This window comes from Dipodomys spectabilis, unplaced genomic scaffold, assembly GCF_019054845.1.
Source record: "Dipodomys spectabilis isolate Male_0828 unplaced genomic scaffold, ASM1905484v1 ptg000262l, whole genome shotgun sequence".
Classification (NCBI taxonomy): Eukaryota; Metazoa; Chordata; class Mammalia; order Rodentia; family Heteromyidae; genus Dipodomys; species Dipodomys spectabilis.
In genome coordinates this window covers 4,147,374-4,172,567 of record NW_024870939.1, presented here as the reverse complement: position 1 = coordinate 4,172,567, position 25,194 = coordinate 4,147,374, and the positions used below count along the sequence as shown (strand labels likewise).

General features: G+C 39.3%; 1 protein-coding gene across 1 annotated transcript in view; it reads left to right on the top strand.

Annotated features, from left to right (window-relative positions):
* Positions 1 to 21,557: 21,557 nt before the first annotated feature.
* The window catches only part of Tacr1 (tachykinin receptor 1), a 139,519-nt gene continuing 135,882 nt past the window's right edge, over positions 21,558 to 25,194 (top strand). Inside the window, exon 1 of the mRNA XM_042699765.1 lies at positions 21,558 to 21,949. Within this exon, the coding sequence (XP_042555699.1) occupies positions 21,561 to 21,949 (389 nt within the window). The 5' untranslated portion in view covers positions 21,558 to 21,560. The remainder of the gene's footprint in view (positions 21,950 to 25,194) is intronic.

Sequence of the window (25,194 nt, the reverse complement as noted above, 5' to 3'; positions counted from 1 at the left end):
TTCGCTTTTAGACATCTTTTCTATCATATGATAAATAGCTAAGAATACCAAAAAAACTCAAGAATTGACTAAAAACCAAAATAAATAAAAATAAATATATAGGATAGCCAGTTATCGGAATTATCAAGCACAGATACTAAAGAAGATATAATTCATACGTTTACAAAATTAAATAACAAAATAAAAGTCCGGGAAACCATATAAAAGCCAATGAGTAGTTTGATACCAAAAACATAAAATATACATTGAAAATACTAATCAAAAGGAAGGTAGATTAAAATATGCCAATATCAGACAAAGTAAACTTGAAGGCATAAATTATAACTGGGAATGCAAAAGTATGTTTCATAAAGATAAAAAGATGAACTTAGCAGAAATATATAGATATGTCAATCTTAAATCTGTACAAACTGATCCTACTCATGTCAAAACATAGAAAGTAAAAACTGACAGAGCCAAAACTGTCATTATTCCTTCCAATAATTGTATACACAAAAATTCCAGAAGAAACTAAAATTAAACCATGATCATTAATAAATGAATTTTGCAATTCACATGTAAAGCTGAAATTAAAAGACCAATTGTGCATCCATATGCACTAGCGATTATACATTTAAGTTTGTACAATTACTACCTACAGCAGCACCAACATTATCAAACACCTAACAATATAAAAGAATAATGAAAGATATATAAAACCTACATTTGGAAAATTATTAAACTTCACTGAAAACCATAAAAAACATAAAGAAGCAAAAAAAATAGTAGCATGTCTCAAGTCATATGTCTGAATGTGTCTGTGAGGTCATTTTCAAAGAAGAGCAGATCAAGAGTATACTGGCCTAGTCAGTAGATGGAGTCTAGATTATGGGAACTGGTAGAACTGTTGAAGATATGACTCAGTTGGAGGAAAAAGGTCCCTGAGGGTCATACATTTGAAGGTTCTATTTTGTCTCTTCTCTATTAGTCTTCTTTTCTTCCTGGATGCCATGAAGTGAACATTTTCGCCACCACACACTTTCACCAGGCCTGAAAGCAATAGTGCCAAACTCTGAAGTCTCTGAAACCATGAGCAAAAGTAAGTCTTTCCTCCTTTAAGTTGTTTCTCCCAGGTATTTGTCAGAGAAAAGTTTGACTAACAAGGAAATCCTACTTTACACCATTTATATCAAGCAGTTGTGAGACTATTGATCTAGATGTAAAAGTTACTAGAAGGGAACATTTTTATGACCTTGAAATAGGCACATTTTTCAAACAGAGCACAAAAAGCATTCATGTTTTTGTTTCCTGTGCTTTGGGAGTCTTTTCCAAAGAAAACCTTGGTCTGTTCCCAATATCCTGAAGCATTTCCCCTATGTATTCTTCCAGTAGTTCCAGAGTTCAAAGTCATACACTTAAATCCTTAATCCATGAATACTTGATTTGTATAACTAGTGAAAGAGAAGGATCTGGTTTCATGTAAATATCCAATGACTGCAGTAAATTTTCCCAGTGAATTTAATGTTCCAGATATCAGATTCTGGCTTTTATCCATTCCATATAGTGTTAGCAGTTTGCTTTATTATAGATGGACTTCATTATTTTGAGGTATATTCCTCCTATAGCTAATATTTAAAGAGTTTTTTATGAATGGATATTAAATTTATCAAATATCTTCCTGATGATTATTTTTCTCCTTCATTTTGTTAATATGGTGCATTATGTTTATTAATATGTATGTTTCATCCTTGAGATGAAACTCATTTGATGATGATTTGTGATGAAACTCATTTGATGAATATTCTTAATATGCTTTAAAATTTAGTTTGTAATATTTTGACCAATTCTTTTCTTGTCTTTTTTTTTCTTTTTGCATCTATGTTCATCAAGGATAATGGCTAGTGCTTTTCTTCTTTTTTGTTTTTTCCATGTCAGATATTGGTAATTGTATAATCCTGATTTCATAAAATAAATTTGCAGAGAAGCTGATTATTTCTTCATGTGTCTATTGGCCTTTCTTACTTCCTCTACAGAGCAGTCTCTAAGTCTTTAGCCCACTTGTTGAAGGGGCGGTTGTTTCTTTGAGGGTTTGTTGTTGGGGATTTAATTTTTTGAGTTCTAAGTACATGTTAGATATGAGGCCCTTGTCTGTTGTATAGCTGGTGAAGATCTTCTCCCAATCCGTGAGCTTTCTATTGATCTTGCTAGCTATGTCCTTTGCCATGAAGAAGCTCTGCAATTTCATGCAATCCCATTTGTCCAACCTTTCTTTGATTTGTCGTGTTTCTGGGTCTCTATTAAGAAAATTTCAGCCTATGCCAAGGAACCCTAGAGTTTCTCCTAATCATTCCTGTCATGTTTTCAGGATGTCCGCTTTGACTTCGAGGTCTTTGATCCATTTGGAGTTGATTCTGGTGCAGGGTGATATATAAGGATCTAGCTTTAGTTTTCTCCAGGTGTTTAACCAATTTTGCCAGCACCATTTATGAAGAGGCTGTCTTTCTTCCATTCTATTATTTTTTTTGGCTCCCTTATCAAAGATTAGGTGGCTATAGGTCTGTGGGTTCATTTCTTAGTCTTCAGTTCTATTCCATTGGTCTTCAGGTCTGTTCTTATGCGAGTACCAACCTGTTTTGGTTACTATGGCTTTGTAGTAGAGTGTGAAGTCTGGTGTTGTTATTCCTCCAGCACTGTTCTTTCTGCTAAGGATTATTTTTGCTATTCTGGGTCTTCTATTGTTCCACATAGATTTTTGGATTGCTTTTTCTATTTCATTGAAGAATGAGGTTGGGATATTGATGAGTATTGCATTGAATTTGTAGAAAGCCTTTGGCAGTATTGCCATTTTTGCAATGTTAATCCTCCCTGTCCAGGAGCACAAGAGGTTTTTCCACTTCCTTAGTTCTGCTTTAATCTAAACATCATTGAGATTCCACCTCACCCCAGTTAGAATGTCTATCAAAAAAATCTAACAACAACAGATGCTGGAGGGGATGTGGCCAAAAGGGAACCCTACTACATTGTTGGTGGGAATGTAAACTTGTTCAACCACTGTGGAAAGCAGAATGGCAGTTCCTCAAAAGACTACACATAGTGCTCACCTATGACCCAGCAATCCCACTTTTGGGCATTTACCTAAATGATCACAAAAGGCCATACTAAAGCTACCAGCACAACTATGTTTATTGCAGCATTGTTTACCATAGCCAAGATATGGAACCAATCCAGATGTCCCTCAGTAGATGAGTGGATCAAGAAACTATGGTATGTATATATATATATATATATATATATATATGTATATATATATATATATTTATATATAATGGAATTCTATGCTTCCATCAGAAAGAACAACATAAGCCCATTTGTTAGGAAATGGAAATATTGGAAAAAATCATATTAAGTGAAGTAAGCCAGCCCCAAAGAAATTTAAGTCCCATGGTTTTCCTTATTTGCAAGAATTATTAGAATATATATATATATATATATATATATATATATATATATATATAGGATAATCTTATCAGATGAGCTGAAAAGCTCAAAAGCTATGTACATATGTCTATATAAGATAATGCTAAGTGAAATGAACCCCAAGATATGGACACAAGAGACCTGTTTTTGTTGTTATTGTTTTCCTATGTGATTTTTTTTTGTTTCCTTTGTATGTTCTTCCCCCTATGGCAATCCCCTCTTGTCACTGTACTTGATTTTGGTGCCCTGCACCTGTCTAATCTGGGGAGGGGTAAGGGAATAACAAAATGCTGAAACGAGGACACAGGATGACCCATTGCAACAATGATGCCCACAGGACAGTATATCAGAAATGAACTTTACAACTCAGGTTGTGGGGGGGAGGGAAGAGACGGGGGTTGTGGGGGGGAGGGAAGAGACGGGGGTTGTGGGGGGGAGGGAAGAGACGGGGAGTGTGGGAGTTGGGGGAGGGAAGGGACAACAACAAGGGAAGGGGTAACAATGATCAATAAGTAATGAACTCATCACCTTACTCATGTAACTGTAACCCCTCTGTAGAGAATCCTTACAATAAAATAAAAATTTTTTAAGTTAAAAAATAAAGGAAATAGATAAAATAAGTTTGCAAAGCTTTCTACTTTTCACTTTTTTAGAGTAATTTTAAAAATAATTGGCATTACTTCTTGTTGAAATATTTGGTAGAATACTACAGTGGAGCCATGGTTCTGGATTTTTCTCAGATGGGAGATTTTTCTTTTTTTATCACTGATTCAATTTGCTTCTCATTCCTTGTCTATTCAGTTACTTCATATATTCACCACTAAGTCTTGGTAAGGTATATTTGTCCATAAATTTATCCCTTTCTTCTAGGTAGTTAATTTTTTGGTAAATATTTGCTCACAATAACCTCAACAATCCTTTGTGTTTCTGTGGTGTTGGTTGTAACATCTCCCTGTTTGTCTATGAGTCTGCATGAGTCTTCTCTTTTCTTTTCAATTTGTTAAATGTTTGTCAATTTTATGTTTTGCAATAATTTCCACAGTTGCTCTTTGTAATTTTTTGTCTCTATTTAGGTCTGTGCTGAATTACATTATTTTCCCTTTTACTAATTTTCAGTTTGATTTTTTCTCAATTTTCAGTCCTTTGAAGTACAGTGATAGGTTGTTCATTTAAGAAATTTCTCTTCATTTATAAAAGTTGATTGCTGTAAACTTTCCTCATGGTGTTGCTTTTTTATCCCTCAGACATTTTGTAACTGGTATGTTATGCTTTTATTTTTACTTGTTTAAAGAATTTTTAAAATTTTTCTTCTTGAAGATTTTTCTCAGCACCTTGGTTTTCCCAAAGTAAATTATCCAATTTTTATGTATTTTTATACCTACCAAAGTTTTTCTTCAAATTGATTTATTTCCACTTGTTAATTTTCTGTTTTTGACTTACATTGTAAATGGAAAAGATAGTCAATATAATATCAATTGTTTTAAGTTATTGAGACTTTATCACCTATCATATTACCTATCTTAGAAAATGTTTCATGTGCTAGGCAGACCATAACTGTTGTGCAGTTATTATATTATGCAGATGTCTCATAGATCCACATAGGTTTAGATGGAATGTAGCCTATCTTTTATTTATTTTCTATTGGGATGATTTATCTATTAATGAAAGTTGAGTGCTGGATTTTTCTACTGTATTTTTGTCAAGTTTATTTTGTAGTACTAGGGCATTGAACCCAGGACATCACACATGTTAAACAAGAACTCTGTACTTCCAGTCCTTTTGTTTGAGAAACAGAGTCATTACCTTTCTTGGCTATGCTAGTCTCAGACTCCATATCTTCCTGCTTCTGCCTCCAGAGAAGCTGCTATTACAAGTATATGCCACCAGGCCTAACTTCTTCTACTGTTACAGTCTTGGAATCTTATCTCTCCTTTCATAACTATTAATACTGAGTTTATATAGAATTGAGTGTTCCAATATTATTATTGATTGATCTCTATTGTTGAATTGATACCTTATAATTATATAATTACCCTTCTTGTCTATTCCCAGTCTTTTACTGTGGTGTGTGTGTGTGTGTGTGTGTGTGTGTGTGTGTGTGTGTGTGTGTGTGTGTGTGTGTGTGTGTGTGGTATTACTGGGGTTTGAACTATAGTCCTTGCTCTTTCTTTGCTCAGTTTGCTTGCTTGGAGGGTGCTATACCACTTTAGTCATATCTCCATCTCTCCAAATGCTCATCTCTTTTCTTTTTGGGTTTTATTTACATGGAATATTGAATTACATTTTATTTATTGTTGGTTTTTTGGTTTTTGGGTTATTTTCTTTTGTTTTTTTGTTTGTTTGTTTGTATCAGTTATGGAGCTTGAGCTCAGGGCCTGGGCACTGTTCCTGAGCTTTTTCACTCAAGGCTAGGGCTCTACTACTTGGAGCAACAGCTCCATTTAAGGTTTTCTGGTGGTTACTTGGGGATAAGAGTCGCACAGAGTTTCCTGCCTGGGCTGGCTTTGAACCACGATCCTCAGATCTCAGCCTCCTGGGTAGCTAGGATTACAGGCATGAGCCACCCCGGCACCTGGTGCTCATTCCATTTTTCTATAGTTTGAATCTGGAATCCCTCCTAAAATCAAAGGACTGCGCCTTGGCTTGGCACCCGCAGAAAGTGGTGGAAACTTTTCGGAGGTGAGTTCTAGTGGAAGATTTCATGTCATTGAAGATGTACTTTTGAAAAACATGTGAGATACCAGTCTCTTCCTCGTTTTTTGTTTCCTGGCCACTGTGAAGTAAATAATTTGTGCTGAAATGTACTGTTTTCCTACAAGGTCCAAAGTAACCAAAATCTTCAAAACTGGGAGACAAAACAAACCTTTATTCTTTTGTAAGTTATCTCATGTGTTTTGTTGTAGTAATAAAATGTTGACTAATAAACATCTCTTTCATCTATGTGTTTATGTATGGTCTTATTTTTATGAAAACTATACACAGTTAGATCTTAGTTTTTGTTTCACTTTGTTCTTATCCAGTGCCACATTCTGTATCTTTTAATTGGATAATTTAATTCATTACATTTAAGGTAATTATCCTTAAGAAATGTTTGTTTACTAAAGACATTTTGTATCTTGATTTATTGTTTAATTGTCATTTCTTTCTTTCTCTGTATTTATTTCTTCATTTGTTGCTAAGTGATTTACTCAAACAGTATATTTGTTATTTCTTGTTAGTCTGATTGGACTGTTATATTATTTTTCTTTTGTAATCGCCATGAGATTTACCAAGCACATATTTTGAACAGGCTATTCTGAAGTGATAACAACGCACTATTATCATAATCATAAAGAAAACACACAAAAGCCAGGTGCCAGTGGCTCACGCCTGCAATCCTAGCTACTCAGGAGGCTGAGATCTGAGGATTGCAGTTCAAAGCCAGCCAGGGCAGGAAATGCCATGGGACTCTTATCTCCAATAAATCACTCAGAAAACCAGAAGTGGTGTTATGGCTCAAGTGGTAAAGCGCTGGCCTTGAACTGAAGAGCTCAGGGACAGTACCCAGGCCCAGAGTTCAAGCCCCATGACTGATCAAAAAAAGAAAACACAAAAATTAGAAATAAACTATTAAAAATTCTACACAGAGTCTAGTCCTCTTACATTTTGAATTTTTGATATTCCATTTTATGCCTTTCTATATTAGTATGTCTTAACATATTAATATATTTATTATTTTTCATTGTTTTCTTTTTGATCTTCATACTAAAGATGTACATTGTTAAAATACCATATGGACATTATTAAGAACATTCTGAATATGTCAATATAGTTAGTTACCAGTGAGTTTTATTCCTTCCAATGTTTTCCTCTTACTCCATAACTTCTCTCTCTTTCAGTTTAAAGAACCCCTGCAGAACGTCCTGTAGGACAGATCTGAAAAAGATGGAGTCTCTCAGCTTATGTTTGGGAACATCTTTATCTCTCATTTCTAAAGTGTATATTTACTGGCATAATATTATTGGTTGACAAGTTCTTTTTAATTTAGTACCTTAAAAAAATCTCATGACACTCTCCCTGATTTTCCAATTTTAGAGAATTTTGTTTTTAATTTTTTAATTTGTATTGAAGTAAGGCGGTTAGGTCTGGCCGGCGCCATATTGGCCACATGGTTGGATGGTAGGGTCTGGCATCTTGTCTTCATGCTGGGGGAGAGAAATGCCGCACACTAGGGTGTGTCCCTGACCCTGGAGGCAGGAACAGGCACTTGGCTGATAGGTTACTGAACATGGTAGTTCAGTGCCTGGGACTGGGAATTTCCTGTAGATCCTCCCTCTGCTTGGGCCCTATTTAGGCCCAGACCAGAGCCAGCCGCCAGGACGCCATGCCAAATGTGCCTCTGTGATGTCTCCTGTGTCCTGTCTCCTGTCTCCTCTCCAGTCATCATGGCATCCCAATTGTTGGTATTGTAGGTATTGTTTTCTTTCTTTCCTCTTTAGCCTGTTTCCTCACTGTGTTATGTGTATTTGGGGGCTGCAGGCCTTTGTAACAACAGGCTGCCTACAGCCTGCTAAATGTATAATAAAGATTCAAATATTATATATTTCAAAATGTGACTTTTGGGATGATAATACTTACAACAGTATTAAAGGAAATGCATTAATTATAAGAGATATGGAAAATGCTGAAAAGTAAAGAAAATCTAAAACAATTACAAAACTGTTGCCACTGTTAATTTGGGTAAGTTTCCATTCTTTTCTGTTACTTATAGGTACTAATTCTGTAATATAATCCTAATTGTATAAAATTCTATGCTAATGCTATAAAATTAGGACTCTAAATACTGTATGGTACTCTATGCCTTTAAAATGCCTATTACAAACCCTTTCCTATACCATTAATGCTGAAAATACAACTTTTAATTACTGAATTATATTCTATTATATATATATGCCATGAATTTTCAGACTCTAAATTTCTATTATTGAACATTTAGTTTCTTTTCATTGTTTGGAATACAAAGCTTTAATAAGCTCTCTTAAACAAGAATCCTCATACATATTGATTTTTCTTCTTTAGAATAAAAATGTAGAAATACAGCCATTGGATCAAAGGGTTAAGTACAGTTTCAAGGTTCTTAATATGTCAACAAGTGCTCCAGAGACTTTACTAGCAAGAACTTGAGACAAAAAAAAAATGTTCATTTACCTAGGACCTTAATATACTGTCTGCTATTTAGTAACCTGCGATTCCATAGATGGCTGCTTCAACATTTAAGGGCCTTAATTTCTAGCTATAGATATCTTTCTATCAGATACCAGGAGCAAGAACCAACAATTAAGTTTTTAAAATTAAATGTTTCTCTTCCTTTACTACTATATATAATTTTCTTTTGAGCTTTATCTAGTCCGTGGAGTTTTAATTAGAAAGTATTTTTTACATATTTAAGTAAATTTTAAATAAAATTCTATTACTTTCAGAAAGGAATGTTAATTTTGAATTAATAAATTTTAATTGTAAAACAATGTTTTAATTTAACCAGGTTTTACACCCTGTGTTTCAGGAAAAGAGAGGTAACTACCTATAAAAACATTGATTAAGTTGAATGCTCTCTGATTAATGTAATATGTGTCAAACACACACATTTGTGTGCATGTGTGTATATCTGCATGTATGTGTATATATATATATATATATATATATATATATGATCTAGGAAGACATCCTAATAACTGGGAAATAAGTAGTAAAAAATAAAGCATAATTGACATAGGTGAATAATAAGACTATGTCTATATAACATCACCTTGTACTCACAGCCATCCTGGTGCCTTGCTGGGTGGAGGGGGCTTTCCACCCCACTCTGAAATGCCTAAAGGTGAACTAGGCCATTCTTTGAATGTAGCTTTGCTACAGAGAATGCTCACCTCTGAGTGTTTCTCTATATGGAAGGTTTTGCTAGCCTCTGAGTATTTTCACTAATGGTCTGCTTTGCTCACCCCCTGAGTATTTCCCTGCATGGTCTGCTTTTGTTGGGCTGAGTCCCCTACCCAAACATGGTTTTGGTCTTTAAAAGCTTTGTGCAAGCTCCATTCTAGGCTGCAGATCTTTGAGACAGGAGTTCACCTGCTGTAGTAACCAGCTTTCCAATATAGACTACTAATTCAACCTCTCAAAATGTGGCTTCTCCGTTTCTCACCAACTGAGTTCCTGTATAACATAGGTATTAGTTTTTCATTTACCTTTTAAGTTAACTTAAAATTTAGAGGGAATGCTTGTTTATTTTATTTTTCTTCTCTCATCTGTTTTGGAAAAGAGCACTTAGACTCTCATACCCTTTATTTTCCTGAGCTCTTTAGATATGTTTTTACTACAATTTTTTTGTGGAGAACTTTCTGTAAAAATAAATTCAGACAACCCATTAAAAAATTTATCTTTTAAATACGAGCTTTTCAAATAGATTACAACTCTCTGTCCTTCCTCTGACTTGTCAGACCACATTGGCAACTGCTGTATACCACCTGCAGTTCCCAAGACTCACAGCTCAGTACATGAACAGCATGTAGAACAATGCCTACATGGAAAATGATTGGAGTGGGAGAGGAATATTGTCCACCTACAGTTGTGCTCACAGTATTTGACTGATGGGCTAGAAATGCTGATAAACTAAACAAAACAGGTAAAACGGTACCTGGCACATAATAAATACTGTTCCAACACCTCATGCCCTCCTCATCCTCCTCCTGCTTCTGGTCATTTTTATTGTTGTTTTCTGTAGAGACTTACAGTGTGATGCTTTCTGCTCTGTTATTGCCTCTTTGCTTCTTTAAAATCTTCCTAAAACCACCTATTTTCATGCAACTCATCCTAACTGAATGCATTTGTATTGATCACTTTGGGCCACTTGCTGCCTGGAAGGTGGTAAGAACAGGAGTGAGTAAATAGCATAGTTCCAGCCCTCTGGGAACAACAACCTAATTTGAGGGAGACAGAACACACACCAGGCAGGTTTCCTTCTGAAAAGAATGGCCAAGCAAGGAAGGAAGTGACTAAAGGCGACTCATCCACACCACAGGGAAAGTAAGAGGATACCTCCACATCAGTGGTTTGAGAGGATCCAGGTTTAAGGGAATCAAAATTTAGGTACTTCTCCTGTCCAATCAATACTGGTAGGTTGTCCCTTCTCATCCACATAACTTCTGCACTGAAGGGCATAAGTGAGCTGTGAAGCTCTGTTGGAAGGTTGGGCTAAGGGAACAATCAACTTGGGCAGGGATTTCCTGGAGGCTGAGCATTTCTGGGAGAACAACCAGAAGATGAGAAGTCCTAGATAATGGACTAAAGCTCAGAAGTGTAGGGAGAATTTGGACCCAGTGGTCTGAGAATGGGAGCACTTAGCTATCACCTAGTGTCCACTAAGTGGACCAGAGAGATTTCCTGCTGTCCAAAAGAGGGAGCAGAAGGGATGAACAAAGTATCCACACTCTTGAAACAGAGCAGTGGAAGGTTCCTATGATACAGGTATGTCTGGAAAGGGGAAAGGGTCTAATGACCTACTCTTGCCACTTTTTTTTCCTGTGGCTTGAATATGGTTTGTTCCCCTCTAAAAGTGACACTGAAATTTAATCCCCATTATGAGATGTTCGGAAATGACACCAAAAGAGACCTAAAAATGATTAGGGGATCTGTCCTTACAGATGGTGTTATATGGGAATTCATTCAGTGAGATACCAGGAAGCCACACTTGAAAAGGTTGAATTGGGAGTCTTTATTAGAAAGCTGGAGACTGCTAATGCTGCTAGCACAAAGCTTAAAGGCAAAAAGTGCTATATATAGGCAGAGAAAAGTAGATGAGGATACTAAATCCTAACAAAAGCATTATACATGCATACATGCACAGAGCATACTGTCCAGGGCAACAATCACGGGTAATCAGGACCCAATTATCTAGGAGAAGCAAGACTTTCCTTCCTAGATCCCAACTCATGACACATTGCAATCCAAAGAATGTCCTCTATCACCTCTGGAGTTCTCAGAAAGTCCCTATCTTCTATTAACTTCTATTAAGATGCCAACATGGTACTACTTAGATCCAGTATCTGTATTTCAATGGGTTAATCCATTCATATGGGTTATGGACTCATGATTTAATCAATTACTTAAATGGCTCTGTTATCAAAGCCAATTTGACTAGATCTCTCTCTCTCTCTCTCTCTCTCTCTCTCTCTCTCTCTCTCTCTCTCCAATTCATTGTGTCTTGCCATGTGCAGGATGTCACTAGATACCTCACAACCTTGGACGAGAGCTATGAACCAAAATAAATCCCTCCTTAAAAATAACAGCTTTATGTAAGTTAGTAAGAATTTTGTTACTAGCAAAACAAAAACAAAAAACCTTGAACTACCATACCTGAACTCTTGTGACCCAGCAAAAAAATAAAATCAATAAAGCCTCATTTCAGCATTGTGAATGATATTCTAATGTAATCTAGCAACTCAGAGGACAGAGATTGGGAAGATCACAGTAAAGGCCAGCTTAGGCTAAGAGTTAGTGAGATTCCCATCTCAACAAATCTATCAGGCATAGAGAACCATGTCTGGGATCCCAGGTAGGAGGAAGGTATAAGTAGGACAATCTCAGTGAAAGGCCAGCCCAGGCCTATCTAAAAATAATAATAATAATAATAACTAAAAAATCAAGAGGGACTATGAGTATGGTTCAGGTATAGTAATTACCTAGCAAGTACATGACCTTGAGTTCAAATTCCAACAAGCTCCACCACAATTTAAAAAAAAAGTTGCAACAAATGCAGATAGCAGAGACTTTGTTGTTGACATACTATTTTAATTGCGTTTGGATATATATTCAGTAGTGGAATTTCTGGGTTATATAGTAGTTCTATTTTTTATTTTTAAGAGACTTTCATAGTATTTTCCATAATAATCACTAATTTTCATTCTCACTAATGATGCATAAATGTTCTCTTTTCTTCACAATCTATGGATCTGGAATCAATCTGTGTGTCTATCAATGGATAAATGGAAAGAAACTGAAGTTGCACATACAATAGGAATTCATTCACGAAAGCAAAAGGAAATCACTATTTGCATCAAAATAAATAAGCTTGATGGATGCTATATTAAGTGAAATAAGCTGGGCCCAGTGTCACAAACATCGCGTGATATCACTTAAATGCAAATCTGAAAGAGTCTAATTCCTAGACATAGAGGGAAGATTTGTGGTTACCAGGACCTGGGGTTGGGAGAGGGCAAGAATTTTGACCAAATGGTAGGAAGTTTCAGCTTAAAGGAAATAATATATTCTAGAGATATATTATAGAACAGTTAACAATAATATTCTGCATACTTAAAAACTGCTAAGAGATCTTAAATGCTCCAGAGATATAAATATATGAGATAATGAATATGTTAATTAGGTTTACAATATGCACCAAGCATATTATAATCCATTAATATACATAGTGAAAGGAAGGATGGTTAGGAAGGAAAGAAGGCAGGATGGAAGAGGGTAAGGGAGGAGGGAGGGAGGATGGGAGGGAGAAAGGAAGGAGGGAAAGGAGGGAGAATGAGAAAGTGAGAGGCACAGAGGAAGATAATGCTTATTTAATCAAGGAAGACAGAAGAAGCTATACAACCAGCAAACATATTTGAATAAGAGAGTTGCCGAAAGAATTTGATGGAAGTTTGCATAAAATATAACAGTAAAAATAAGTATCCTTAAAGAGGCTCAAATGAAGAAAAACATGATCCTCAGAAACCAAACTAAACAAAAATATGGTGGCCAAAATATCCAGTAGGTGTATTAAAAGACCCAAAGGAATGGCTGGAAAATTCAAATGCAAAGAATATTTCTCAGCAAAAGGCAGTGATTTTAAAGAAACACAATTTTTTAAAAGACAGTCAGATTTTACACTGATGGTTTATCCATAAGGGGTTGCACAAAGCAAAACTTACCCTTGCTGTGCTCTACACATGGGCATTTTCCATTCTGTGCTACCGTTTGATCCAGGCTTCTCCATGGATAACATTTTGTACCCTTCAGCCTAACCCTCCATTGTCTAGGTGAAGCAGCCTGCCTCTTCTCTCACAAAAACCAGTACCTTTCTCATTATAATATTCCCACATGTACAATTAACTGCCTCTTTCTACCTCCTGGACAGCGATTGTCCTGTGCTCCTTCAATTTGTAAAAGCTAGCCACCATCCAAAGGTCAGGAAAAAATTCTAAAACCTTTAGAGGAAGGATGGATCTATTAGACTAGCCTGCTGACAATAGGAGTTCTAACAAGAGAGCAAAAGATGAGAGGATGGTGATCATTTGAAAATATACTAGGAAAAAAAATGCCTAAGAAAGAACTCCTCTAGTTTCAGGTTGGATTGAAAATAAAACATTCTCATATGCTTTAAACTGACTTGAAGCTAATATTCATCCAGAATACTTATTAAAAATACAGATTTCTGTACACCAGAAGTTTAATAGATGAGAATATTCTAGTAACTCTTAATGTTTATTTAAGATGTACTCCACAGGGTTTTCATTTTATGAGAAATTTAAGCATTTGACCTATTTATTTACTTCAAACTTAAGTGAACAGGCAAGTCATCTAAGATCTTGTTAAAATGTAGATTGTAGTTCAATAGTTCTAGGTCTAGAGTCTGTCCAAGAATTTGCCTTTCTGGACAGGCCTGGTGGCTCATGCTTGTAATTCCAGGCATTTGAGAAACATATATGGCATATAAAAATTGGAGGCCAGCCTGGGTAAAATGTCCAAAACACCCTATCATTATCAGTAAGTTAAAACAAGGTTAGTTTATGCCTGCCATCCCAGCTGAACTGTGGAAGGTTGTAGTTAAGAGGATTGAAGTCTGAGGATGTTCCCAGGGAAAAACATAAGACCTTATCTTAAAAAAAAAAAACTAAAAGCAAAAAGGACTAGAGACATGACTCAAGTCATAGAGTATCTGATTATCAAGTGCATGACCCTCAGTTCAAACCCCAGTACCAGAAAAAAAAATTACTAGCTAGTTGGAGATGCTAGTCCAATAATGCTAGATCTGGAACTAGTACTAAAATGATTTCTGGCTATAGTTAAAGATGAAATACAACCCAATTCTTTTTTGGTTTATAACACTAATAACAGAGCTTATCATAAATAAAAATAAAGGATGTATGTATGGATGTAGATACCAATCTCAGGAAATCAGCTTTGAAAATTTAACTAAAATGCTAGCAAGTTGAATGAATTATAGGAATAACAGTCTCTAACAAAGCAGAATGCCTGCCAGAAATGCAAAGGTGGGTCCTTGTTTGACTCAATGTTGGGAAATTTATCCATTTAATCCATTATGTCAATAAATTACTGAGAAAAATTGCACAATCAATCAACAGACCCTGAAAAAAAGGTTTGTGAAGAAAGACATTCTTAATAAGACTTCAAAGTGAGTTAGGAAAAAAAATACTTAAACATAGAAGTCTCTTGGCAAATTTAAGAAGTATTCTAAATGGTAAGAAACTAAAACCATGTTAATTTAAAACTAGAAACCATAGAGGGAAACCTGCTATCATCATTTTAATTTCACTTGTCTTGAAAGGTAAAGGAAATTCAGTGAAATAAAGACAAATATAGTGACAGAAAACTAAAGAAACTCAGATTTTAAAATAGTAGAATAGTTTATCAATATGGCAAAATACAAACATACACACAAAAGTCAATAGCTTTTCTTTTATCTAACACTAAAAGGAGAAACACTTCATTTGCAGTATAATTTTTATAAAACCTATAAAATACATTAAAGTAATCAAAAGACTAGATCTAGTTTACCTAAATTATAAAAATCTTTTTAAGCAATGAAAAACAAAACCTGAAAAAAGAGAAAAACATACTAAATTCTCAGACAAAAAGACCTTATCATCCAAAGTGTCAATTCTGTCAAATTAACAAATAAGTTCCAAGTAGTTCTAATTAAAATAGCAATTGGATTACTAATATAGTTCACTTTGGACATCTTTCAATAGAATACAAAATATTCATGCTTAAATATGAAAAGCATTAAATGCGCACTCATGTGAACTTGCCTTGCCAGATAGAAAAATCTTTATTCTGTATTAGTTAATTACTTATCACTACATGATGAGTAACACATGAATCCCAAGTTCTGGTGTTGTCTTAACACAACACAAGTCCATTTCTTGCTCATACTTCTCTGTCTCTAATGAATTGGCAAGGGCCCGCAATAAAGTCATGTGGGACCTCAAGGTGATAGAGACTGTCATCTTGTAGCAGCATTATTCAGAGTACCAGATATTGGAAGGAGGGAAGAGAACCCATGGAGAAGCCCCAGTCCATCTCTCGCTTTCCTCTTCTTTCCTCTGTCTTTTCTCTCCTCTCTTTCTGCCTCTCTTCTTTTCTCTCTTTCCTTCCTGATATCTTCTCTCCCTCCTTCCCATTATCTACTCAGTAGTCTATTGACCAGAATTAGTAATTACACATTTCTGCCTAAATGAAAGGAAAGGTGTAGTTAGGAAAATATGGGAGTATATGAAAAGTACATATATATATATATATATGCATGTATATATGTATGTATATATTTATACATACACATATATATATATATATACACAGATATATGGCATTATTATCAGAATTGACAAATGGATCAGTAGGAAGACTGGCAAACATAAACATTAAATCATATATTTGAATACTTAAACTATGATAGAGATAATGATCTAATTCACTAGGAAAATGAATGGACCTGTCAGAACTAGGTGACTATATGAATGAAAATAAAACATCTTCATTCACTTTTTTTTTTTTTGTCCATCATGGGGCTTGAACTCTGGGCCTGGGCACTGTCCCTCAACTCTTCAGCTCAAGGCAAGCACTCTACCACTTGAGCCTCAGTGCCACTTCTGGTTTTCTGGTGGTTTATTGGAGATAAGAGTCTCACGGACTTTTCCTGCCCAGGCTGGCTTTGAACCACATGCTCAGATCTCAGCCTCCTGAGTAGCTAGGATTACATGAATGAGCCACCGGCACCAAGCTTCACTTACTTTTAACAATATAAAATAAGAAATAAATGAAATAAAAATAAAATTAAAAACTGTCAAGAAAAATCTAGGAGACTGAAAATAGCTAGAATTTAAGAAAAGTTTCTAAATTCAAGACTGGGAAAATCCAAATGTTACTAAAGCAAGTGTAATTACATAAAAATTGTTCAAGTTTTTGACACATTCATAAATTCAGGAGAGAAATAATCACATTGGGGAAAAATATTTGAAATGTCATGGACAGGCACCATATTTCTGCTAATAATGTAGAGAACATTTAGAAAAATGACTAAAAGCCAACTGGTGGAAAAATAAAGGGTAAGGAATAGAGAATTTATAGAAGGGAAAATGCAAATTCTCTGGTAGCTGGGTAAAGTTATATTCTATGATAGCATTGTTACAATATTTCATAGCCTTGTGACAAGCATTTTAATACCTACAACTGGAGTAGATGTGGGGGGGAAAGGATCATCTAGTTGTTAATGAAATCAAACATCCTCTGGAAGGCAGAATTAAAATAGAAATAGAAATACATGACATATCTACATATGATTATAAATATATTAATAAAAATACTAATGTTGAGATTTCAAATGTAACTATGGGTACTACAAATTACTCAGCAATTTTACTTGGAATGTTTCTCATAAAGGGCAACATTAGGAGCTAGAAGTATAGCTCAGTGATAGAATAATTTACTCACATGTATCAAGCTCTGTGTTCAATTCCTTGCACTGCAAAACTAAATAAATGAAGGGAAAGATGGGGAGAGAGAGAGAGAAATGCAGACACAATTAGGATTTAGGAATGTAGTTCAAGAATTTTTATTGTAGCATTGTCTCTTCTGGCAAAAACTAAAAACAAACTGTCTTTTCAAGAGTGGAAAAACAAATGTTTAAGTTGCAGTTCATCTGTGGCATAATAATATTTAGCCATTGAGAAGAGTGAGTTAAATCTTTATCTTTTGATTCAACAGTATTTGGACAAACTTCTGAGTGAGAAACACAAAATACAAACACCACCAAAAGTCCTCTCTGCATTCACAAGTATGGGTCCCTTGCATGTGTTCACATTTCTGTCTAGCTTGAGTGAGCCTGGACAAATAAGCAAGGATTTATAATACTTTGTCAACAGGATTTACGTTGAGACAGGTGAATGTGCTGTGTCCAGAGTAGAACTGGGAACAAAGAGATAAAGTTGAAAAAAATCACCTCTACATGGTTGTACAATGTAATTGGCACAGGGGAAAGCTATCACTTTCAGAGAAGGTCCCTACCTAACGAGGGTGTGAACAGAAGACATTTTCTGAACTATATGGCTAAGGTTTGGGGGTCTTTGAACTGATGACTTCGCCCTACTACTTGAGCCAACCCTCCCAACCTTTATTTATTTGTTTGTTTATTTTACTGTAGGGTCTCACTGAGTATAGTTCAGGCTGGTTTCAAGTTCTCAGTCATCCTGCCTCCACTCCAGATTATTCTTTTTTTTTGGGGGGGGGAGGTGGAGGAAGGGGTCAGTCATGGGGCTTGAACTCTGGACCTGAGTGCTGTCTCTGAGCTCTTCAGCTCAAGGCTAGCATTTTACCACTTGAACCACCGCGCCACTTCTGGTTTTCTGGTGGTTTTCACAGACTTTCCTTGTCCAGGCTGGTTTGAACCATGATCTTCAGATCTCAGCCTCCTAAGTAGCTAGGATTACAGATGTGAGCCACCCGCTGAAGATTATTCTTTAATTATGTACTCATCATGTTTATTTTCATCCTTGTTGCTCTGATACTGGGGCTTGAATTTAGGGCTTTGAGTTCTCACTGGAATTTGTTTTGTTTTGTTTTGCTGAAAGGTGACACTCTACCACTTGAGCTGCAGCACACTTCTGCCTGTTTGCTGGTTAATTGCAGTTCAAAGTCTCACCAACTAGGCTGAGAATGTGGCTCAGTGGTAGAGTGCTGGCCTAGCATGCATGAAGCCCTGGGTTCGATTCCTCAGTGCCACATACACAGAAAAAGCCAGAAGTGCACTGTGGCTCAAGTGGGAGAGCGCTGGCCTTGAGCACAAAGAGGCTCAAGAACAGTGCCCAGGCCCGGAGTTCAAGCTCCAGGACCACCAAAAAAAAAAAAAAAAGGTTCACAAACTCTCCTACCTGGGCTAGTTTTGAACCGTGGTCCTCAGATCTCAGCCTCTTGAGTAGCACCCACACTTATGCTTGGTTTCGTGGGGAACAGAAATTAACTTCATGGAGTCCTCAGTATCCCTGGTAAAATGGACGTGCGCCATTAGAACTGGGAGCAGAAAGATGGGCCAGCCAAGGCGCCCCCACCCCCATCAGAGTGGAGAACAAAGGAGACTTGAGGGCAGCAGGGTGAGCGCCATTGTGTCACTGGAAGTGAGCTGGACAGTGTTTGTCTGGGAGCTTAAAGCCGGATGACATGATTTGCTAGGAATATTCTCCCTTTCACCCAGTCTCTTCTCATCCTAATTTGTCCTCCAAACTTCTCTGTGGATGACTTTTTCTACCTTCCACCCTAACTCCCCTCATTAGCTAGGTGAGGGCTTCCTCTTCTGTCTCTCCGGCTAGTGCTTTTCTCCTTACGATATTGTCCATTCTGTGCAAAATCAGTTACCTCTGTCCTCTAGGCTGTCATATTTGCTTCTCTACGGCTCCCTCCTCTCCCCTCGCCCTTCTTGGGGTCTCTGCCTCTCTAGGAGTTGGTGCAGCAGCTGTGAGAAATCAGAGATCCACCCTGGAGAAGGCGCCCTTCTCCGACTCAGCTGCAGATCTAATCCGGAGGCGCTGTGCTGGAGTTCTCTCTGCAGGGTTTAGGGATGTTAGTGATGCCCAGGAGGCATGGTAAGGCAAGATGCGCTTCCTATAAACGCTGAAATCTCAGTCTCCCACAAAACCAGAGTGAGCTAGCAGCTTCCCTGCTCCAGCGAGGGGAGCCGAATTTCCCTTGTCATAAGTCAGTACAATGCACTTCCCAGCCTTGAAGCGCTTCTTGTGAGATGCAGTGCGCGCTTGCCAGACTAGTGCATAAACGCCACTCTCCAGGGAGGACCACAGAAGCCAACCCAGACCAGTGCATGGGCGGATGCTACCCATCCCGGCTGGAGTCTTGCAGTGTCCCCGTAGTGAACGGAGGGGTTGGGGCAGAAGGAGCGGATTCCCTCCCGGAAGACTTCAATTGTTCCCTAGCTGGTAGCAATCAATCCACCCGAAACACACTCCAGAGCTCAGCCCCACCGCAGCTTCTCCAACATGGTTGGTACTGCGTTCTTACCCCTCCTCCCCAGAGCGCCCTGTCACTGCTCGGACACTTCAGATTGCCCTAGATTATTGAAGGCTCGAAGTCCGTCTGGGGCTGGATGCCTGCAGGGAGAAAAGGCAGACAGACTGGGCAGTCTCTGTGCCAACGTGGAGGGGGTTACCCGGAAGAGTCCCCATGCCGTCCCGGCCCAGTCTGGCTCCGGACAGGCGAGGAGATGGAGGTTGTGCCGGGTCCCCGGGTAGCTAAAGGAGAGAGTCCGGTCAGCAGTGGGTGTTGGCCAAGAGCTAGAGTCAAGCCTCTGGACAGCGCGCCGGCTTATGGATTGCTCTTGCAGTCACTAAGCTTGGCGGGGAATACAGCCTCGTCCTGTCCCCGGTCCCTGCGGGGAGTCTGATCAGAGGACTCAGATGAGAGTCTCCTAGAGCGAGAGGACAGCTCCACCAGGGTGGCTGGGGACGATGTCCTAAAGGTTTACCCAAGGGAAGCAGTGCACCATGGAGGTGGAGAGACGCGGAGGGGTAGGGAGAAGCTAGTGGGAGGGACGAAGAAGAGTCCAGAACACCACCTCAGGAAAGTTGGCCAATGTAGCACCCCAGCCACTAAAGCTGGAGCGAGGCCAGAGCGCTGCGCTGGCACCTGGCCACCACGTTTGCCTGATTTCCACCACCACCGTCACAGACACTGCTGCAGAGCTGTGGCAGGGCTCCGGGCTGTGCTCCCTGGAAGCTGACCATCCCTCAAATCCTCCTCAAACCCTTCCTTATCTCCCTCCCATCCCATCCCCATCCCCACTCCATGCATCCTTGGTGCAACCCTGGCTCCAGCTGGGGCCCCGGTGCGGCCCCGTTACTCCCCAGGCCACGCACCGCCCTCTGGTGGGAATGTCCGGGTAGCGTCTGCTACCCGCACGCCCACAGCAGGTAACCAGCCGCACAAGGCGTGGTGGCTGCGGCTGGGGAGTGAGACATGCCAACCGCTGGCGCAGCTGCAGCGCCGCGCCGCGCTGCGCACGGGGACTGGCGAGGACACGCAGCCAGGTACGGCCTCTTCTTGGTGACGCGTCTGCAGCGGGTTATAAAAGCCGGGGCGCGCAGCCCGCCGGGCTTCTGCAAACACGCGAGCCTGAAGCCGGACCCAAACCAAGAAGCACCCGCGAGGCTGCAGGCGGCAGGCAGCCGGCGCCGGCGGCGGGGGTGGTGGCTGCTGCGAACCCGAGAGGAGGAGAAAGGAAAATTAAATACATACATAAACCCCAGCTGGACACGAGATCCCCAGAATCCTGGCTATAGAATCAGAACTTTTACAGGTAGCCCCGCGGCGGGAATCTCTCTTCTGTCTCCCAAGTCCTCCCTCTCGCCCAGGCACCGAGCTTTGCCTTTCCCGCCGCAGGAAAGGGGGAAGAGGAGTTCCAAGCACACAGCAGCAGGTGCAGGAAGGCGGGGTTCTCTTGCTTGGTAGAACCGATCCGGGTAGGAAATGCTTCTCCCACTTTCAGCCTAATGCAGAAGAGACCCTCGTGTTCCAGATCCTGCACTCAAAACGCCCCCGCCCCCGGAAGCCTGAAAGTGGAGGAATTCGGAGCCACGAGGAGCAGTCAGACACACAGCGCATCTAGAATCATTCATCTTCTGAGCTCCCAGACTCTTCCTGCCTGCAAAAACAGACTTCTACATACTAAACTTCCTACCTTCTGTCTCGCTTAGGTAAGACCTCGAGCCTCTGGACACGGCTGCCAAAGGGGGGAGGCTCTAGAAAGAGGTGGAGGGGCTCTGCCTCCTACCTAAAACATGGATAACGTCCTCCCTGTGGACTCAGACCTCTTCCCCAACATCTCCACCAACACCTCAGAACCCAATCAGTTCGTGCAGCCGGCCTGGCAAATTGTCCTTTGGGCAGCTGCCTACACGGTCATCGTGGTGACCTCCGTGGTGGGCAACGTGGTGGTAATGTGGATCATCTTAGCCCACAAAAGAATGAGAACAGTGACCAACTACTTCCTGGTGAACCTGGCCTTCGCCGAAGCCTCCATGGCTGCATTCAACACCGTGGTGAACTTCACCTATGCCGTCCACAATGAGTGGTACTACGGCCTGTTCTACTGCAAGTTCCACAACTTCTTCCCCATCGCTGCTGTCTTCGCCAGTATCTACTCCATGACGGCCGTGGCCTTCGATAGGTGAGCTTGCCCCTAGTGGGAATGAGAAGGTGGCCAAGGAGGCCTTGCTAGGTAGCTCCTGGGCTGCATTCTGTGTGAGCCAAGGATTAGAGTGGCCTACCTATGCATGCCCTGGGGCTTTGACCACCTCTTACCCAGTCATCCAATCACCGTGCTATATCTAAGCCATTTGTGTCTCCCCTTTTGCTACTCATCACCGATCTTACTTCCTTTCCATACACACTCTCATGTTCTTCATGTAATTGCCCTCATCTCCCCCAACACTTTCAACTCCAGTTTTTGCTCTTTTCCATTAACCTCTCTCAAAGCCTGAAAGGCCATGGCTCAGGCCTTGCTCAAGGGGGCCACCCTCGAAGTGGGGCTTTCTAAATTCCTCCAGGCCTGCTCTTTGGCTATGCAGGTTCTTGTTGCTTTGTGTTTTAAGTACACCAAGACAAAATTTCTCCCCCCCCCCCACTTCTTTTCCCCTGAAAATTTAGGAACTTTTTAAGTTCTTGTTTCGACTCTATAGTTCTATTTGTTTGACAAGAGTATTTCCCGAGAGTCATAAAATATCCCAGGCTCTCATTCAGCTTTCTCTGTGTTGCTAGGATTTTGCATTCAAGAATGAAATGGTGGTCTTAAGAAACATCACAGTCAGGGATCCAGGAAGCTTACCCAAGGGACTTCTTTAGATTTCTCTTGCTATGGAAGGTCAATGTGTTGAGACAGAGAAATGTGCTTGGCAAAAACAATTGCAAACTCTTCTTTTCCAACCAACAGGTTCAGGCATCACAAGCTGATTGAAAATTAAAAGGTTGGCCTTTTTACACACAGGCTGGTGTTCTGGAAGGAATGGTTCATCAGGTGGAATGAAGGAAAATCGTCAGTAGAATGTAACCTTATTAGTATTGAGGGGTTTTTGTGAGTGTCCTGGGCCTCTGATGCTCAATCCATATGGGCAAAAGTGTTAAATGTTTATTTGGGATATGGGGGTGTGTTGGAAGCATCTGTCAGTGTGATTTTTAAAATTCTGTTGATGTGATTGCTGAGAAAAATGAATACAGGAAACCCAAGGGAGACTAGGAGAAAACTTTTTTTCAGATCTAAACTACTAATCCCTTTACAGTGAAGATTGTTTATGCTGTTGATTTGAAGGCCTATAGTGCTTCTGAAGACAAGCACATTTAAAACTAGGAAAATCTGTATTTCCATTCTTTTCAGTGGTGTCCAGTCCCAACTTGTGAATTTCATGTATGCTTGCCTTTATGCAATATGTGCTTAATACAGTGTGTGCAAAACAAGTTGTGTGAATCCATTTATATTTTAAACCTAGAAGGTAAAGCAGTTACTTAAAGCAGCTATGAAATGAAGCACTTTGTAAGTTTATCTTACATGCTATACTGGGTTTTCAGATATTCAATTCACTGATTATGAGGCACACCTGTTAGCCTTTCTGTGTTGACTCATTCCTTAACCCCATAGCAGCTTTTTTAAATAAAGCAAAACCAAGCAAAACTTAGCTGGGCACCAGTGGCTCATTCCTGTAACCCTAGCTACTGAGAAAGCTGAGATCGCAGGATCATGGTTCAAAGCTTCTCCAGGCAGACAAATCTATGAGATGCTTATCTCCAGCTACCAAGCAAAAAGCTAGAAGTGGAAGTATGGCTCAAGTGGTAGAGCACCAGCCCAAACCAAAGAAGGCAAGCAAGAATATTTGAATCTCAGAGTTTATGCCCTAGTACCAAGTTCAAGTACCTAGTCCCAACACACTCCCCACACACACAATCTCCCCACCCCCAAGATACCCTATAATATAGTAACCAAAGATTTGTGTGGGGAAAGGTGATACCACTTCAGCTCTACATGCACTTCCTTGATGATCGCTAAATTAGAGGGTAAATTGATGCATTTTACTGCATTGCATGAGCTCTAAGGAGACCTGTTAATCAGTACGCACTGGAGCAGTGGGCAGCTGACAGCAGCAACAGACAGCTCTCTCCCTCTGGCTCACATAAGAACAGGTTAAACAGCCCAGCTCTTTCCTTGGTAATTTAGAAGATTAAGGATGGGAATCAGGGTCAGGATCCTCGTGGTGGATCATGGTTAGGGAGCCAGATTTTGCATGGCTCCACTTTTGTTTTTCTCCTAGGTAAACAAGACTGGATCCTGACCTTCTGTGACATCTGTAGGATGGAATCAGAGTATCTTAGATGTCAAAGCTACAGAAAATGACAGCAACAAGACATATCCCGTGTTTCTAATATGCACATATGGCCCAGGGAGGTTATCAATGGCATGCTTTGGGGTAGAGTCAAGTAAGAGGTAGGATTGCTTCTGATCTGTCACCACCTCCCTCAATTGCACTTTTTTTTTTTTAAAAATACTTTTTTATTGTAAAAATACTGTACATAGGGGTTACAGTTACCTGAGCAAGATAATGAGTATATTTTCCTATCAAGCATTGTTACATCCTCCTTTGTTTTTCCCCTACCATCCCTTTCCTCCCATCTCCACAACTACACTCCCCCTTCCCCCTCCTCTCCTCCCCGCCTAAATTGTAAAGTTCATTTTTTCAACATAGTATCTTGTACATAGTTTCATTGTTACAATGGGTCAACCTGTATCCTTATTTAAGCATTTTGTTTTTTCCCTTCACCTCCTCAAGCTAGAGAAGTGTATATACAAGATGCAGGGCACCAACATCAAATACAGTGAAAACAGGGGTTATACCGTGGGGGAGGAACATACAAAGAAACAAAAAAAATCACATGGTACATTATAAATATGTTAGTAGAAACAATAGCAGGAAAGAAAGAACCACTTTTGTCTCTATCTTGGGTTCAGTTCGCTTAACATCTTCTTATCTGGTACATAGCTTTTGACCTGTTCTGCTTGTCCCAGACATATACTAGTTATAAGTGCACTTTCTTTTCCTCCTTGTTCAGCTTCAGGAGCACATAATGATTGATTGCATCCCCTTAGAACCATGGTGAGTTCCTGCATGCAGGGTTATCCATTCTCTCCCAAGAATGTTGTAGAAAGAAAGGGATTTGAGCTCTCTCCATAAGAATTCTCTCTCCTTTCCCCAACCTGAAAATAGTCACAAGAAATAGTGTTTTTTGGTACAGTCTTTCAATTTTGATGACATATTTGAATCAAATCCTTAAAAACATCAATGTGGTTTTTCTGATTATAGAATTAAACATTATTTATTGCAGAAGACTTGGAAAATATGAAGAACATAGATGCAAGTGTCCAAAAAC